Source organism: Muscardinus avellanarius, assembly GCF_963383645.1.
Source record: "Muscardinus avellanarius genome assembly, chromosome: 16".
Lineage (NCBI taxonomy): Eukaryota > Metazoa > Chordata > Mammalia > Rodentia > Gliridae > Muscardinus > Muscardinus avellanarius.
Window position 1 is genome coordinate 33908336 of NC_137802.1, and position 19388 is coordinate 33927723.

Here is a 19388-nt window from a genome sequence, read left to right on the forward strand (position 1 = left end):
GAACTAGCCCAGAGGTAGAATGCCTCTGGGTTCAATTTCCAGTAACACACACACACACACACACACACACACACACACACACACACAGAAAAAAAATAAACCCAGAAACTACGAAGAAGATAAAATGCTATAGGCTCAGATTTCATCATTTAGCTATAAATAGTTGATATTTTGATGTATTTTACTTCTCTTTAATTTATTTAATTTTCTGCTACTAGGGATTAAATAAGGCATCATGCCTGCTAGGCAAGTGTTCTACCATCGAGCTCATTTCTGGCCCTTTTTATTTTGAGACAAAGTCTCAATACGCTGTCCAGGCTGGCCACGAACTTGTCATTTTCCTGCCTCAGCCTCCTAAGTAGTTTGGATCATAGGCAAGTGCCACCATGCCCGGCTCTGTCATTTTCTTTTAAAATAAAAAATACATGCGTATGTAAAAGATGAATGGAGTACCATATAGAGTTTACGGCACTCTCTTATTTATTTTTATTTATTTATTTTGTAAAAAAAGACATTCTCCTGACAGGCATCAAGGTACAAGCCTGTACACCCAGTGTTTGAGAGGTGGAAAGCTGAGGGCTGCAGGTTTAAGGCTAATCTCAGCAACTTGGTGAGACCCTGTTTCAAAATAAAAAGGGCTATCCAGGTATGGTGGCTCATCCTTGTGATCCCAGTATTCGGGAGGCTGAGTTCATGGCCAGCCTCAGCAACTTAGTGAGGCCCACAACACAATTTAGTGGACCCTGTTTCAAAAAAAAGCCAGGGGTGGTGACACATGCCTATAATCCCAGTATTTGGAAGGATTGCAGGTTCAAGGATAGCCTGAGCAAATAGTGAAAACTCTCATCAATCTAGGGAGACCCTGTTTCAAAATAAAAATAAAATAGTGCTAGGGTATATTTCAGTGGTAGAAAGCCCATGAGTTCAATTACCCTTTCCCCAACACACAAAGAAAGGGCTAGGAGTATAGCTTGGAAGGAAAATGTCTGAGTGCAGTCCTCAGTGTCACAAAAAGTTGGGGGGCTGGGATTGTAGCTTGGAGGTAGAATGTCACTGGGTTCAGTTCCCAATAACAAAAAACCCCCAAACAAGCCGGGTGTGGTGGCTCATACTTGTAATCCCAGCATTTGGGAGGCTGAGATAAGAAGATAGCAGGTTTGTGGACAGCCTCAGCTACTTAGTGAGGCTCTTTGCAACTTAGTGAGACCCTGTTTCAAAATAAAGAATAAACAAATAGGGGCCGGGCATGGTGGTGCACACTTGTGATCCCAGCATTCAGGAGGCTGAGACCAGAGGATTGTGGTTCATGTCCAGCCTCAGCTACTTAGTGAGGCCCTCCACAACTTAGTGAGACCCTGTTTCAAATTAAAGAATGAAAAATAGGGCAGGGGGTGTAGCTCGGAGGTTGAATGTCCCTGGGTTCCCTCCCCAGACCCACAAAAAAATTAAATAAATGAATGAATAAAAATAGGGCTGAGGGTATAGCTCAGAGGTAGAAGGGCCCTACGTTCCATCCCCAGTACTGTAAAAACAAAAACAGAACATTTTCCTCATATTTATCTTCAGAAATGAATGCTATTATTAAAAGAGAACCTAGTCATATCTAACTCTAGTTTTTTTTTTTTTTTCCTCTCTCTGACCTGTCCTTCCTTTTCTGGATTAGTCCATCTTTCCTTCCTTCCTTTCTTTTTTTTTTGGGGGGGGGTGAGATTGAACCCAGGGGTATTCTACCTCTGAGCTACAATCCCAGCCTTTTTTGTTTTGAAACAGAGTCTCACTAGGTTACTGAGAGTCTTGCTCTGTTGCTGAGGTTGTCCTCTAATCTGCGCTCCTCCTGTCTCAGTTCGTCTTAAATTCCAGAAGCACAGATTTCATAAACATCTTGTGATGGAAACTGAAACCACCCCTGAGCAGTGCGATTCCCTTGGTGCCACCAAGACTCTGTATGATCAGACTTGGAATGATCAACAAGCAGACCACAGCCTGACTAAGACTGCTAGCTATGCGAAGCCCCTTGGCTCCTGCCGCTTCCCTTCCCTGTGTACCCCAAAGGTTTTGGTGACATCCTGACGAGCAATGGGATCTGTCTCCTCAGTGTGGCTACGCAGAACAAATTCCTTTCCTTCTCCACCACTCACTCTTCCTTTTGGTTTTTTTAGGGGAGTGGCCACGCCTGGTCTGTTTGGATGCTCAGAGCCAGGCGTTTGGCAGGGACTAGAGTAGCATTATTTTCCTTGTCCCACCTCTCATCTTATTAAACAAGCTGTCGTAGTTGTCTGTGTCCTTTCTCTCTGTATTAACTAATACTCTCACCTCAGATTGCTCATAACAGCTATTTTTTTTTTTTTTTGCAGTATTGGGAGTAGAACCCAAGGTCTTTCTACCTCTGAGCTACACCCCTAGCCCTATTTTTTTTTAAAGTCTTTATTTTGAAACAAGGTCTCACTGAGTAGCAAAGGGCCTCACTTTTTTTTTAAGTAGCTGAGGTTATCCACAAACCGTGATCCTCCTGTCTCAGCCTCTGAAATATTAGGATTACAAGCGTGTGCCACCATGCCTGGCTAGTCTTCATTTTTAAATAGATTTTTAAATCTGTATTTGAGACATATGCTAGACAACAATGTAGACTGCCAGAGTAGGGGAAGTGATGTGTAGACCCCCTGTAAGTTTCCCTTTGACACTCCTTAATACCTTTAATGCACAAAGGGTTATGGCACACATGAACTAGGTTGATGTTCCAGTCATAAGGAATGTGCACCTAAGACCAAGACCTCTATTATGTCTCTACAGAAAATAAAAAGTAACATGTCAGCTATTACTTATAGATTCCTTGAGTCTATACTCTGTAAGACAATTAATAACCACTAATTCTAAGGTCAAACTAAGAATATAAAGACCACATAGTGTTTTTTTTTCTTCTTGTGTTACTGGGGGTGGAACCCAGGGGCTTTTCTACCTCTGGGCTACACTCTTAGACCTATTTTATACTTTATTTGGAAACAGGGTCTCACTAAGTTGCTAAGAGCCTCACTTAGTAGCTGAGGCTGGCTTCGAACCCGTGTGATCCTCCTGTCTCAGCCTCCCAAGCGGGGATTACAAGCGTGCGCCACCACGCCTGGCCCACAAAGTTGTTTTGAAATAAAGACTGGCACTTTCACAAAATGTTCTCATTTTCTACCTACACTCAGCACTATCTGCCTAGAAAGTCCCTAAAGTCAGCTGTGTACGTGTACTCCTGCAGAGATGCTGAAGTCCACGTTTGCCAAATGGAATGTTTTTTTTACTTGAGAACACACTGTAATACTCGTAAAAGGAAAAAAGAAGCTGGATGTGGTGGCGCACATTTGTAGTCCAGGTTCGCCAACAGCCTCAGCTACGTAGTGAGGCCCTCCACAACTTAGTGAGACCCTTTTTCAAAATAAAGAAAGCCGGGCATGGTGGTGCTTGCTTGTAATCCCAGCGTTCGGGAGGCTGAGACCAGAGGATTATGGTTTGCAGACAGCCTCAGTTACTTAGTGAGGCCCTCTGCAACTTAGTGAGACCCTGTTTCAAAATAAAAAATAGGGCTGGGGGCATAGCTCAGAGGTAGAATGCCCCCGGGTTCCACCCCTAGTACTGCAAAAAACAAACAAAAACAAAACAAGAATGATTGAGTAGATGATGATGATTGAGTAGATCATGTAAAAAGTTGAGATAATTATCAAGCAGTGACAGAAACAAAAATAGAAAAAATATGAATACATTTTTAGAATTTGGTTAGTAATAATTTGGTAAATAAATCAAAATACCAACTATCTCTCCACAAATGGAGTATTGATTCTTGGCATTATTTTGTTCAGTTTTCTAATTCTGAAAAAAAAAAATTTTTTTTTTGTTTTATTTTTTGGTCCTAGGGATTGAACCCAGGAGCATTCTACCTCTGAGCTATACCCCCAACCATTTTAATTTTTTGGTTTGAAACAGGGTCTAAGTTACTGAGGCTGTCCTTAAACCTGCGATCTTCTTGTCTTGCCCCCCAAGTACTGGGATTACAAACAATGTGCCACCATACCTGGCTGACATTCTGTTTTAAGTAAGACTCTAAGATATTCAGTACTGAGAATTTCTTCTGTAACTCTTTATTTGGAACAATGGTAGATTATCTTGTAGATATTCTGACTTAATGTTACTTCTGAAATGAAATTTCTCGAATTAGAATTAATACTTCTTAGCCAGGCGTGGTGGCACACACTTGTAATCCTAGTATTTGAGAGACTCAAGACAAGAGGATTACAGGACCTCAGCAACTTTATTGAGACCCTGTTTCCAAGTAAAAAATAAAATAGGGCTGGGGGTGTAGTTCAGAGGGAGAACATCTCTAAGTTTAATCTCTAGTGCATGCGCGCGCGCACACACACACACACACACACCTTCTTAACCAAGCATTTTTTTGTGTGTGGTACTGGAGAAGAAACCCAAGGACATTCTACACCCTCAGCCCATTTTTATTCTTTATTTTGAAAGATGGTTTCATTCAGTTGCAGAGGGCCTCACTAAGTAGCTGAGGCTGTCCTCAAACTGCGATCCTGTCTCAGCCTCCAAATGCTGGGATTACAAGTGTGTGCCACTATGTCTGGCTCCTTTTTCACTTTTTAATGAAAAAGTGAACTAATAATGAAGGACAACATAAATGATGTAGGAGAGAGGACACAGGGTTTAAAGTCAATCATTAGAATAGATCCATTCTATCCTATGTACCAAATTCTTCACAGGTAACATGGGTTTAAGATCACCTTCCTCACAGTATGTTGTAAGAATGGAATGAAATGTGAGGTGCATGATACATACAAGTACCTCCATATCCAATTTCACCTTTCTCACAGGGTTGTTGCAAGGGAAGAAATTCATGTGGAAGTGTATGCACAAAGCCTCACCCATAGCAAGTAGTGTATAAAACATTCATTTCCTTTCCTCATAGACCTTTTATTACTGGTCAGTTGTCACACAATGTTGACCGGAGTTGAAAATCTTATGAAAAATGTAGTTAAATAGGAATCTAACTCACGTATTTGACATATTCTTTCCACTGCTGCCACCACTGCATGGAGATGATAAACCAGTTGTGTCCTGGCTGCAGACCATGCCTGCTTTCTCGCTCTAGCCATCCTCTGTACATACAAAACAAATTAAAAACATGCAATGAAGTTTCTTTAAATTGAGGACAACACCCACAACTTAGCATTTTAAGTTTAAAAAGGAAAAAACAGGCCGAGCGTGGTGGCGCACGCTTGTAATCCCAGCATTCGGGAGGCTGAGACAGAAGGATCGCGGTTCGCGGACAGCCTCAGCTATAACTTAGTGAGGCCCTTTGCAACTCAGTGAGACCCTGTTTTAAAATAAAGAGCCAGGCGTGATGGCGCACGCTTATAATCCCCGCATTTAGGAGGTGGAGACAGGAGGATCGCGCAGGCCCTCCACAACTTAGTGAATCCCTGTTTCAAAATAAAGAATAAAAGAAAAAGGATATATATACCATATATATATTTAGCCATTAATAGCTGATCAACATTTGAAAATGGCAAACCAGTTTCCAATTTAACATGACCATCAGCAATGTGTCAACGTTCTAGTTTCTTCACATTATTGTTATTTACAGTCGTTTCTATTATAACCATTAAAGTAGGCATGATATTATGTAAAACTGTATTTGGGGGGAGCAATAACTGGATACAATCCAGGGGCATTCTGCTCTGAGCTACACCTCCAGCCTTATTTTATTATTTATTTTGAAACAGGGTCTCAGTAAATTTTGTGCATTGGACTTGAACCTGCGATCCTTCTGTCTGGGATTACAGGCATGTGCCAGTGTACCCAGCTTCCAGTAGTAATTTTCAAAGAAATATTTATGTTTGGGCTAAAAAGCATGTAACAGGAAATTAAAGTATATGATTCAGTGATGCTTATTACAATGAAAAGGTTAAACAACCATAATTATTAAATTCCAAAACATTTTCATACATATCAAATAGTTATTGAATAAGTAGTCAGTCATTCTCCATTACCTGCTTTCCCCAGCCCTTAACACCTACCAATCTTTTTATGCCTATGAATTTACCTATTTTGCATAAATGAAATAACAAAATCTGTTATCTCCATCCCACTTTATGATTAATATTCCCAGATATGTATATATCATTTTTAATCCCTTAATATACTGATGGGCATACAATTTTCACTTTTTTGGCTACTATGAATTGTGGTGCTATGAATGTTGTGTGCAAATATTTGAGTACCTATTTTTAATTCTTTGGGTCTATATCTAGCAGTGGAATTTATCTACTTAAAAATAGAATTGCTGGAATTTATTATTTTATTTTCAGTATTGGGATGGAACCCAGGAGCATTCTACCTCCGAGCTACACCCCCAGCCCTATATATTTATTTATTTATTTATTTATTTATTTATTTATTTATTTTTTTTTTGCGGGTCTGGGGATGGAACCCAGGGGCATTCGACCTCCAAGTTACACCCCCTACCCTATTTTTTTATTCTTTATTTTGAAACCGGGTCTCACTGAGTTGCAGAGGGCCTCACTAAGTAGCTGAGGCTGTCCGCGAACCGCGATCCTCCTGTCTCAGCCTCCCAAATGCTGGGATTACAAGCGTGCGCCACCACGCCCGGCTTATATTTTTATACTTAATTTGAAACAATCTCACTGAGTTGCTAAGGGCCTTAATAAGTAGCTGAGGCTGTCCTCAAACTTTGATCCTCCTGTCTCAGCCTCCCAAGTACTGGGATTACAAGTGTGTGCCACCATGCCTGGCTATTTTATTTTGTGGTACTGGGGGTTGTACCCAGGGGCAAGTAGCTTCTGAGCTCCCCCTCTTACTTGAAGAAGGGTCTTACTAGGTCGCTAAGAATCTCGCTACATTACAGAAGTTATCTTTCAACCTGTGATCTTCCTGTCTCAGCCTCCAAAGTACTGGGATAACAGGTATACCACCATACTTAGCTACTGGATTATAACTCTGTGCTGAGAAATTATCAAATTGCTTTCCACCGTACAGGAAGAATTTTACATTTTCACTTGTATGAGGATTCCCACATTTCTCCACATTGTTTCTTATGGAACTTTCCACTTTTTAAATTATAACTATCCTCGTGTGTAAGAAGCAGTATTTTTCTGTGGTTTTGATTTCTATTTCCTAATGACCAGTTACATTGTCCATCTTTTCTTTTCTTTTCTTTCTTTTTTTTTTTTTTATGGTACTGGGTGGGGGGGGGGACCCAGAGGCTTTCTACCTCCAGGCTATACTCCCAGACCTATTTATACTTTATTTGGAAACAGGGTCTCACTAAGTTGCTGAGAGCCTCACTAAGTAGCTGAGGCTGGCTTTGAACCTGCACGATCCTCCTGTCTCAGCTTTTCAAGCGCTGGGATTACAAGCGTGTGCCACCACGCCCAGCCTACATTGTCCATCTTTTCTTGTGTTTGATGACCATCTGAACATTTTTGATACAAAAATGTTTTCAATGTATCATCAAATGTATATCAAGTCTATTTTTAGTAGTTTTCATTTTTTTTTGTATTGAGGTTAAAACCAGGGGCATTCCACCTCTGTGCTATACCCCTAGCCCTTCTTTTTTTATATTTATTTATTATTTATTTTGCAGTACTAGAGATTGAACCCAGGGGCATTCTACCTCTGAGCTATGTCCCAGCCCTATATTTTATTCTTTACTTTGAAACATGATCTCACTAAGTTGTGGAAGGCCTAACTTGCTGAGGCTGGCCTGGAACCCAGATCCTCCGGTCTCAGCCTCCCAAGTACTGAGATGACAAGCGTGTCCCACCACGTCTGGCTTATTCTTTATTTTTTAAACAGGGTTTCACTAAGTTGCAGAGAACCTTACTGAGTAGCTGAGGCTGGGTGCAAACCCATTATCCTCCTGTCTCAGCCAACAAATACTGGGATTACGAACGTGACCACCACGCCCGGAAGCAAATATTTCTTCAAATATTCTGCCCCCTTCTCCCTCTCTTCTCTCTTCTGAGATTCTTAGGTTGATAGAGTAATTCCTGCTGTGAAGTCATTGTATGCAATGTCCAACATGTGGGACCACTTCTGAAAGAGTTTCCATTAATGGTTTATACCCTCTGCATGTGTTCACATTTTTCTGTCTTAATTAATGTCTTATCATTTTTTCTTATTGAAAACTGGACATATGATAATATATTTTATTAACTCTGGATTCTTTTTCCTATTTTTTTTTGAAACAGGGTCTAGAAGCCAGCTGGCTTAGAACCTGTGCAATCCTCCTATCTCCGCCTCCTAAGCAAGGGGATTACAAGTGTGTGCCACCATGTCCGGCTTAACTCTGGATTCTAATCCCCCCCCCTTTTTTTTTTGGTACTAGGGATTGAACTCAGAGACATTCTACCTCCAAGATAGACCCCCAGCCCAAATTTATTTCTTATTTAGAAAAAGGGTGCCACTAGGTTGCTGAGAGCCTTGCTAAATTGCCAAGGCTGATTTTAAACATGTCATCCTCCTGTCTCAGCCTCCCGAGTACTAGATTACATGTGTGTGTCACTATACCCAGCTATGTGTTTTGTTTTGCTGACTTTCTAGACTATGTTGTAGTCTGTCTCTCAGCACAGTGTCTTACCCTTGTTTGGTTTCTTCCTGTTATTCTTTTCTATTAACTTTTGTTTCTTAAGAAAGGCTTTCTTAGAGTGAGCCTAACTTACTGATCTTCTAATGATTGACAAGAGGTTGTGTTAGAATGCTGTAAGCCAGTTACACTTAGATCCCTTTTCGGATGGATCTGTACATGTTTTTGGAAACACATTAAGAATTCAAGCAGGTTAGGTGGGCATGGTGGTATATACATTTGTAATTCCATTACTCTAGAGGCTGAGAAAGGAGGATCTCAGGTTCGCGGCCAGCCTCAGCGCCTCAGCTACTTAGGCTCTCTGCAACACAACTTAGTGAGACCCTGTTGCAAATTAAGAACTAAAAAATGGGGCTGGGGATGTAGCTCAGAAGTAGAATGTCCCAGGGTTCAATCCCTAGTATCGCAAAAAAAAAAAAAAAAAAAAAAAATTCAAGCAGGTTTAAATAGTCTCTTGGCTTTTGCTTTCTGTTTGTGCAAGCCTTCTTATTCAAGATGAACAGAACAAGGCGGTCATGGTGACGCATGCCTATAATCCAAGTACTTGAGAGGCTGAGACAAGAGGATTAAAGGTTCAAAGCCAACCTCAGCAACTTCATGAGACTCCGTTTATGAATAAATAATAAAATGGGCGGGGAATGTAACTCTGAGATAGAATGCCCCTGGGAGAATTCCAAGCGCGCGCACGCACACACACACACACACACACACACATGATGCGCAGAACAGAGAGCCAAGGCCCTCTATCATGTCTCCTGAATATGTATGAAATCTTACATATGTAAGCAACATTAGAGCTCACTGAGGATATGAGGAAATTTAGTAAAAATTGTTATCAAGACTATATTGTCAAGAACATATAAAATTATTAACAGGAGAGTCTCCTACGGATGAAAATTAAATAACTATTTTTAAATATTCTTTAAGAAATAACTAATTTTTAAAAAACCATTTAAAAACTTGGAGTTGGCTGTGGAGGCTGTCCACAAACCGCCATCCTCCAGTCTCCCGAATGCTGGGATTACAAGTGTGTGCCACTACTCCCAGCCTCAATCTGTTTTTCTTTTTCTTTTCTTTTTTTTTTTTTTTTTTTTTTTTTTTTGGGGTGGTACTGGGGTTCCTGGAAAACCTTCCACCTCTGGGCTACACTCCCAGACCTATTTTATATTTTTATCTGGAAACGGGGTCTCTTACACCGGTGCGGCTGCCTTCAAACCTGTGTGATCCTCCTGTCTCTGCCTCCCAAGCGCGAGGATTACAAGCATGCGCCACCATGCCTGGCTCATTCTTTATTTTGAAACAGGGTCTCACAATGTTGCAGAGCCTCACTAAGTAGTTGAGGCTGGTTGTGAACCTGTGATTCTCCTGTCTCAGCCTCCTAAGTACTCGTATTACAAGTGTGTGTCACCACACCTGGCTACTTAAGATGTTTAAAACTGAACCAAGTAATAAATACAAAAGTATTACCCAGAGGTTTCACCATAAGTAATTATCCTAAGTAAATCCTTAGGTAAAGACATGTAGACTTTTATCACTACATAGTTCCAATATGCTTAATTAAAAACAGTGGAGGTCAGGCATGGCAGAGCATGCTTGTAACCCCAGCATTTGGGAGGCTGAGACAGGAGAATTGTGGTTCAAGGAAAGCCTCAGCTACTTAGTGAGGCCCTTTAAAACTCAGTGAGACCCTGTTTCAAAATAAAGAATAAAAAATAGGGTTGGGGTGTAGCTCAGAGGTAGAAAGACTCTGGGTTCCATCCCTAGTACTGCAAAAAATAAAATAAAATAAAGATAGTGGAGGATCAACAGAGCTACTAGAGTCAATTATATAAAATTATATTATATATAAAATTATATTGTATATATAAAATTATGTTAAAGAAGGGTTTTACTAACATAGTAGAAATGAGGATGTAGACGTTCATTTATGTGAAATTTTACAAACATTTTGGGCATTCATATAAGAGGCATGTGAATGTAAAAAATGTCAATGTCAATTATCTATGAATGGAGATGCTATGGGTGTATATTTCTTAACTATACTTTCTAATTTTCCACAAGAAATGTGGCCTGGGTCCAGTCTCAGGTAGTCCAGGGGTTTTGAAGGAGATGTAGGGTTGGTGAAATTGAAGGGATCTCTGCCTATGCCCTAGAATATACTTTACTTATACATGAATCTGACAGATTACAGCAAGCCATCATACATATTTTGTTTTTAATTTGGTTTTTCAAAACCACATTATATGTACTTTGTTTTTCACTTAGTTTTTTGTTAACCTAAACTCCACATAGCAGGCATACCTTGAAGCTGCCTGTTTTTCCTGTGTTTTGTTTTTTTAATTAATTTGTTATAAGGTGACCTATAAAACTTACTACTCTACATCACACATAATAAACTTTAACTAAAACTTATCCTATCCTACTACGAGATGCTAGATTTATTGTCTCTATTTCTAAAATTAACTGTAATTTTATCTGCTATTTTGACCACTAGGTATTCTATTAACTTATTCTGACCCAACCACCAAACCCTCACTAAACTTACTCTACTTCTCTAACATACAATGTCTACACTAATTTTCTATAATACCTACTAATTGTTTACTACTAAGAGAATTATTTTATGCTTTATTGAGCAGGACAGAGGTCCCTGCCTACCCAATCTCTGCACAAGTCTATTTTTGTGCCAAAACCCATTTTCCCTTCCTATCCATTCGTCATCCTTACTATTCCTATAAAGGGTGGTGGTGGGGGGGGGCTATGTATTGATTAGCTCTGGCCCCCTGAAATGGCAACCATGTATACTCTTTAATCATATAAGCTGGCCTAATTAATTTTGTAGAAATCACGTCAGGCTTTTCCTATAAAAGACTTAGCATCTATAAACAACTTAATTGTTTCAGTTTCTACTAGTCATATTCTTACTACTTGAGATTTTATGAATTTCTGAGCAATTCCCAGGTTTCTTTTTTTTTTTTTTTTTTGGTGGTACTGGGGTTCCTGGAAGCCCTTCTACCTCCAGGCTACACTCCCAGACCTATTTTATATCTTTTATTTGGAAACAGGGTCTCTTAAGCCAGCGTGCGCGGCTGGCTTTGAACCTGTGCGATCCTCCTGTCTCTGCCTCCCAAGGGCGGGGATTACAAGCCTGCGCCACCACGCCCGGCATTCCCAGGTTTCTTAATCCCTTTTTCCCATAACATCTTCATATGCAAAGAACAGCATGTCTCATTGAGACCACCAGATCATTTGGCTTGATTAATAATCCAATTAGGTCACAGAATAAAAAACAGGGTCAATGTAAGCTTAATCGTCATCCTTCTGCTTTGCAGGAGTCCTCCTCTCACTGAGACCTTGTCAAACAACTCAAGAAATCCTGGCCTTGCCAAAACAAACAAACAAAGGCTATTTTTTATAGAATGTATTTTTATTTAAGAAAATTTAGAATTCATTTGGTGATTGAACCCAGGGGCATTCTACCTCTCAGCTACACACTCAGCATTATTTTTTTTTCTTTTCTGAAATAGGGTCTCGCTAGGTTAATGAACGTCTGTCTGCTGAGGCTGTCTTCAAAAATGCAATCCTCCTGTCTCAGCCTCCCAAATGCTGGGGATTATAGGTGTCAGTTACCGCACCCGTCTTCACTTCAACTTTAATGTAACTTTTTTTTTTCAGGGCTGAGAATTGAATCCAGAGCCTCACAAAAGCTAGGCAAGCATTCTTACTGAGCTACATTCCTAGCCCCAATCCAGTTTTTTGTTGTTGTTTTAGCATGTCCTGGGAATTGAACCAGGGGGCTACTTTTTTTTTTTTTTTTTTTTGGTGGTAGTACTGGGGATGGAACCCTTCTACCTCCGCACTACATTCCCAGACCTATTTTATACTTTTTTTATTTGGAAATAGGGTCTCTTAAGCCAGCAAGGCTGGCTTCGAACCTTCACGATCCTCCTGTCTCTACCTCCCAAGTGTGGGGATTACAAGTGTGTGTGTTACCACGCCCAGCCGGGGACTACTTCTGAGTTACACCCCTAGCACTATTTTCATATTTTTTATTCATTTTTATTTTTTTCATTAAATTAAAAAAAAATTTTATTTTTAATTTGAAACAGGGTCTCAATAAATTGCTAAGGCTGGCCTTTCTCAAGTACTGAGATCACAGGAGTGTGTCATCATATTTAGCTCCTAGGGCATTTTTAAATTTTTTTTTTTTTTTTTTTTTGTAGTTCTAGGAATTGAACCCAGGAGCATTCTACCTCCAATCTATACCCCCAGCCATATTTTTTATTCGTTATTTGAAATAGGGTCTCACTAAGTTTCGGAGGGCCTCAATAAGTAGCTGAGGCTGGCCATAAACATGGATCCTCCTGTCTCAGCCTTCCAAGTATTGGAATTACAAGTGTATGCCACCATGCCTGGCTTAGCTCCTAGTGCAATTTTGAAACTAAATAGAACTAAATTTATATATTAATCCAGATCCTTGACTCAGAAGGTTATTTTTATTTTTTATTTTTATTTTTTTAGTGCAGTACTAGGGATGGAACCCAGGGGGCTCTGATGTACACCCCCAGCCCTATTTTTAATTTTTTTAATTTTTTATTTTTGGTGGTACTGGGGGTAGAACCCAGGGGCCTTCTACCTCTGGGTTACATTTCCAGACCTATTTCCTATTTTATTTGGAAACAGAGTCTCACTAAGTTGCTGAGAGCCTAAGTAGCTGAGGCTGGCTTCGAACTTGCTCAAACCTCCTGTCTCAGCCTCTCAAATGCTGGAATTACAAGTGTGCGCCCCCACACCCGGCTTTTAGTCTTTATTTTGAAACAGGGTCTCACTGAGTTGCAAAGAACTTCACTAAGTAGCTGAGGCTGTCTGCGAACCATGATCCTCTAGTCTCAGTCTTCCAAATGCTGAGATTTCAAGTGTGCATCAACACACTCGACTCGGAAGGTATTTTGTATTTTAGGTATTAGAAAATTCAAATAAATAGCCAGGTGTGGTGGCACATGCTTGTAATCCCAGCATTTGGGAGGTGGAGACCAGAGGATCAAGGTTTATGGATAGCCTCAGCTACTTAGTGAGGCCCTTCACAACTTAGTGAAACTCTGTTTCAAAAATGAAAAGACTGAAAAATAGGGCTGGGGGTGTAGCTCAGAGGTACAATGCCCCTGAGTTTCATCCCCAGTACCACACACAAAAAATTCAATTAAATAATTTAAAACAAACAAAACAATAACAGAGACTGAAACTACAAATTTACCTAATAATTTGTCCTTCTTCTTCTGGAGTTGCTGGTCTTAATCCCAGAACTATGTGACAAACCTAAGGGAAAATGATAAATACAGTTTATTGATTGTGCCAAGTACTAGATTGCACATATTTCATATTTTCCACATGAGATCCCTTTTTCATATGAAGTCTGAACTAGCAATAGTTTTCACATGAATTACTGATTCATTTGAGCTCTTTGTTTTGTTTTTACGTGAGGGTAAACTTCCAAATCTTTAAGAGAAGAAGGAAGGGAAGGGAAGAGGACAGAGGAGAAAGGAGTGAAGAAGAAGAAGTGAAAGAAAGGGAAGGGGAATTAAAGTGGAAGGGAAAAAAAGCAGACAAGTACTTCTCAAAATACTTCACTGATACTATGCCTTCCCCTCCCCATTAACCAACTGGGACTGAAAACCAGGGCCTTTCATATGCTAGGCAAGTGCCTTACACTGACCTTTATTCTCATCCCGAGAGACTATGTTTTGCTTTTCTTTTCTTTTTGTTTTTTTTTGCGGGTCTGGGGATGGAACCCAGGGGCATTCGACCTCTGAGCTACACCCCCTGCCCTAGTTTTTATTCTTTATTTTGAAACTGGGTCTCACTGAGTTGCAGAGGGCCTCACTGAGTAGCTGAGGCTGTCCGCAAACCGCGATCCTCTAGGTTTCAGCCTCCCGAATGCTGGGATTACAAGCGTGCGCCACCATGCCCGGCTTTTCTTTTGTTTTTGTTTTTGTTTTGTTTTTTGGTGGTACTGGGGTTTCCAGAAACCCTTCTACCTCCAGGCTACACTTCCAGACCTATTTTTATACTATTTTATTTGGAAACAGGGTCTCTTAAGCCAGTGCGGCTGGCTTCGACCTGTGCGATCCTCCAGTCTCCGCCTCCCAAGCGTGGGGATTACAAGCGTGTGCCACCATGCCTGGCCAAAACTATGTATTTTAAAAGAATGCTGCCACATAGTATATTTTCACTGTTGTAAAGTATATCACTTGATATATATAAGGCAATTTATTTATTCAACTATTGTTAGAGGTATTTAGGTCATGTTTTGTTTTAGGGTATAACACAGTCCATATAAGAACATATGTCGTTTGGTGAACAGTGAATAAGTTTTATAGATATATCTGGAGTTTATGGACTTACTGAGTCATAGCAAATGCATACATGTCCATGTTTCACAAATAATGTCAACTTCCAAAGTGGTTATATTGATTTATAGTCTAATCAACTATATATGAGATGTTCCACTTGTTATCATCAAAAATATTTCATATCACTTCAAAACTAACAATTCTGATGTTATCAGATAATTCTGATATTATCCAGTGGTATTTCAGGTGTGATTTGAATATATATTTCCAAGATAACTTAAGATACCAACCAACTTCCTTCCTTCCTTCTTTCCTTCCTTCATTTTTGCGGTACTGGGGATGAAACCCTGGGGCATTCTACATCCGAGCCATACCCCCAGCCCTATTTTTAATTCTTTATTTTTATTTTTTTAATTGGTGCATTATAGTCATATATCACTTTGGAGTACAAGACTTGAGAGGATATACAAGCACACATCATCCAATTAGCCCTCATCCAGCCCCCATCCCATCCCCTCCCCCTCCCTCGATCCCATGCTTGTTTGGTGATTAACTTTGATACATTTGTTTATGTACCTCCTGCGCTTTGAGGCTCCATCCTCCCCTATTCCATACCCTATGATTGGTCACCTTAGTTGCTTCACTATAGGGCCCTTTCTATAGCTCAACCTCTTCCTGTTGCCCCTTTCCTCCTAGTTATTGCTGATTAGAGGAAGCATCTGATTTTTATTTTCTGCGATATTTCTCTGCGGATGCCACGTTGCAAGTACTGATCCCACTCTTGACGACCCCAGTAGTGGCCTGGCTACCCGGTGGACTGATTCAGACCTCGCTGGCTCAAGCAGCAGCCTTGCCTCATGGGAGGCCCCGATTCTGGTCTCGCTGGCCCTGACACCAGCCTCGCTGGCCCCAGCACTGGCCTAACCCCTCGGCAGGCTCCGATCCCAGCCTCCGAGGCCCCAGTAGCGGCCTTGCCTCCTGTCAGGCTCTGATGCCAGCCGTTGGCCCTGGCATCAGCCTAACCCCTCGGCAGGCTCCGATTCATAGGGTCTCACTAAGCTGCAGAGGGCCTCACTAAGTAGTTGAGCTTGGCCAAGAATCTGTGATCTTCCTGTCTCAGCCTCCCAAGTACTGGGATTATAAGCGTGTGCCACAATGCCCAGCTCATTAGCCCTTTTTCATAAATATTTTAGGTATTTAGAAATTCTCTTTTTTATGGTACTCACTGAAGTTCTTTGCACATTTTTATATTGAACTCTATTTTTCTTACAGATTTTTGTTCTTTGTATGCCCTAGATATCAGTTGTTTGTTGAATATAGGTACTACAAACATCTTCTTTGACTTCATGGGTTATCTTTCTTTATATCTTAATAGTATCTCTTGATAAAAATTACAATCTTCATTTTTTGTGTTTGACACTGGGGGATGGAACCCAGAGGCTTGGCCATACATACATACATACATACATACATACATATATATATATATATACACATACACAAATATATATGAATTCTTTTTAATTTTTTTGCAGTATTAGGGATGGAACCCAGGGGCATTCTACCTCCAAGCTATACCTACAACCCTATTTTATATCCTTTTTTTGGTGGGGGGTGGTACTGGGGTTCCTGGAAGCCCTTCTACTTCCGGGCTACACTCCCAGAACTATTTTATTTTATTCTTTTTTTTTTTTTTTTTTGTGGGTCTGGGGATGGAACCCAGAGGTATCTGACCTCTGAGCTACACCCCCTGCCCAATTTTTTATTCTTTATTTTGAAACAGGGTCTCACTGAGTTGTGAAGGGCCTCACTAAGTAGCTGAGGATGTCCACGAACCACGATCCTCCTATCTCAGCCTCCCAAATGCTGGGATTACTAGCGTGCGCCACCACACCCGGCTCTATTTTATATTTTTACCTAGAAACAGGGTCTTTTAAGCCAGCGCAGCTGGCTTTGAACCTGCGCCATCCTCCTGTCTCCGCCTCCCAAGCGCAGGGATCACAAGCGTGCACCACCATGCCCGGCCTTATATCCTTTATTTTGAAACAGGGTCTCACTGAATTGCAAAGAGCCTCACTAAGTAGCTAAGGCTGTCCACAAACTGCAATCCTCCTGTCTCAGCCTCCCAAATGCTGGGATTACAAGCATGCACTACCATGCCCAGCTTTATATATAAGAGTTCTAATTATTATATTATGGAAACGATATAGTGCTACTGGTATTACTTACCTTCCTTACCTGTCATTAATTTTTTTTTGTGTGTAGTACTGGGGATTGAACCTATTGATGTTCTACCTCCAAGCTTCATCCTCATCCCATTCATTCATTCATTCATTCATTCATTTTTGTGGTACTAGGAATTAAACCCAGGGGCTTTCTACCTCTGAGCTATACTTCGAGACCTATTTTATATTTTATTTGAACCCAGGGGCTTTCTACCTCTGGGCTATACTTCGAGACCTATTTTATATTTTATTTGAATACAAGGTCTCACTAAGTTGCTGAAAGCCTCACTAAGAAGCTGAGGCTGCCTTTGGACCTGTGCGATCCTCCTATCTCAAGTACAGGGATTATAAACCTCCCAAGTACTGGGATTACAAGCGTGCACCACCACGCTCGGCTCTCACCCCTTTTTAGTTTTTGTTTCAAAATATGATCTTGCTAGGTTTCTGAGTCTACTAAGTTACTGAGGCTGTCCTCAAACCTGCGATCCTCCTGTCTCAACCTCCCAAGTAATGGAATTACAAGTATACACCACCATGCCTGGCTGTTATTAACTTTTTTTTTTTTTTTTTTTTTTTTTGCATTACTGAGACTGGAACCCAGGGGCATTCTATCTCCAAGCTACACCCCCAGCTCTAGTTTTTATTCTTTATTTTGAAACAGGGTCTCACTGAGTTGCAAATGGCCTAAGTAGTAGCTGAGGCTGTTCGCGAACCACAATCCTCCTACTGTCTCAGTCTCCCAAATGCTGGGATTACAAGCATGTGCTACCACCCCCGGCTTGTTATTTACTTTAAACCCATACCTGGAAGAGGAGATTCAGAAACTCATTGGCAAGAACATTTTTCACACTCCAGATCTGATAGTCTTCCAGGGTAAGATGGCCCATCTGAAAGAGATATATTAAAAAAGATTTCATATTAAGAACCCAACCTTTTTTTTTAACAGCATCTGAATAAGCCTGGTTTATTAAATTAATACTAGTCATGGTTCTTTTTTTTTTTGCAGTACTAGGGATGGAAACCAGGGGCATTCTATCTCCGAGTTATATCCCATTTCTGTTTTTTTATTCTTTATTTTGAAACAGGGTCTCACTGAGTTGCAAAGGGCCTCACTAAGTAGCTGAGGCTGTCCACGAACCTGTGATCCTCTGGTCTCAGCCTCCCAAATGCTGGGATTACAAGCATGCACTACCACGCTTGGCTACTAGTCATGTTTCTAAAAGTAAACTAGTAATTTGTCATAGATGCTATGTGTTCACTTGAAAGTAGTCCAACTAGCATTAATTTAAATATCACAAAACATAAATTCGACTTGTAATTTTGTTCAAGCAGTTAATAGTAACAAAGCACTTATCACAGATATTCTTTCTACAATAAGACCTGGGAAATAACACAAAAAAAGTACAAATGCAACTTGATGTGTATAATAAATTACATGATATAGCCAGTTGTGGTGGCGTACGCTTTTAATCCTAGCACTTGGGAGGCTGACACAGGATTGTGGTTTTTGGACAGCCTCAACTAGTGAGGCCCTTTGCAACTCTGTGAGATCCTGTTTCAAAGTAAAGAATTTAAAAATAGGGTTGGGGTGTAGCTAGGAGGTAGAATGCCCCTGGGTTCCATCCCCAGTACCAGGGGGGGGGAAAATTACATGGTATAAACACTTTTCTATATCAACAAAAAAAATAAATAAAATTCTTAAGATGATAAAACACTATTTTGCCAGGTTTTTATGATAATCTGGTTCTTTTATATAATCAAACATATACAAATATTTAAGAAACAAATCACAGATATGAAAAACAGATCAGCCAGTCACAGTAGCATATACTTGTACTACTAGTATTCGGGAGGCTGAGATGGAAGAATTGCAAATTTGAAACCAGCCTAGGCAACTTAGCAAGACCCAGTCTAGACATAAAAAAGGGCTGAGGGTACAGTTCAGAGGTAGAACACCTGTGTATTCAATCCTCAGTAACATAACCAAACAAAAACAAAAATCTGAAGGCTCCCCCATATCACATACCTAAATTAAAGAATAATTTCAAAAGGATCAAAGAAACAATTTGCATGGTAAAAATACGTTAGTATTGTCCAAAGAAAGAAACATCATAAAAAGGAATGCTAGATATTACCACATAGATTTATCATATGTAT

At 40.3% G+C, this 19388-nt stretch overlaps 1 protein-coding gene across 1 annotated transcript in view; it reads right to left on the reverse strand.

Moving 5' to 3' along the window:
* Positions 1-19388, reverse strand: part of USP32 (ubiquitin specific peptidase 32) — a gene marked incomplete at both ends in the record, with an annotated part of 179685 nt that overhangs the window by 56345 nt on the left and 103952 nt on the right. Inside the window, 3 exons of the mRNA XM_080712815.1 lie at positions 5045-5147; positions 13911-13972; positions 18035-18118. Of these exons, the coding sequence (XP_080568941.1) occupies positions 5045-5147; positions 13911-13972; positions 18035-18118 (249 nt within the window). The remainder of the gene's footprint in view (positions 1-5044; positions 5148-13910; positions 13973-18034; positions 18119-19388) is intronic.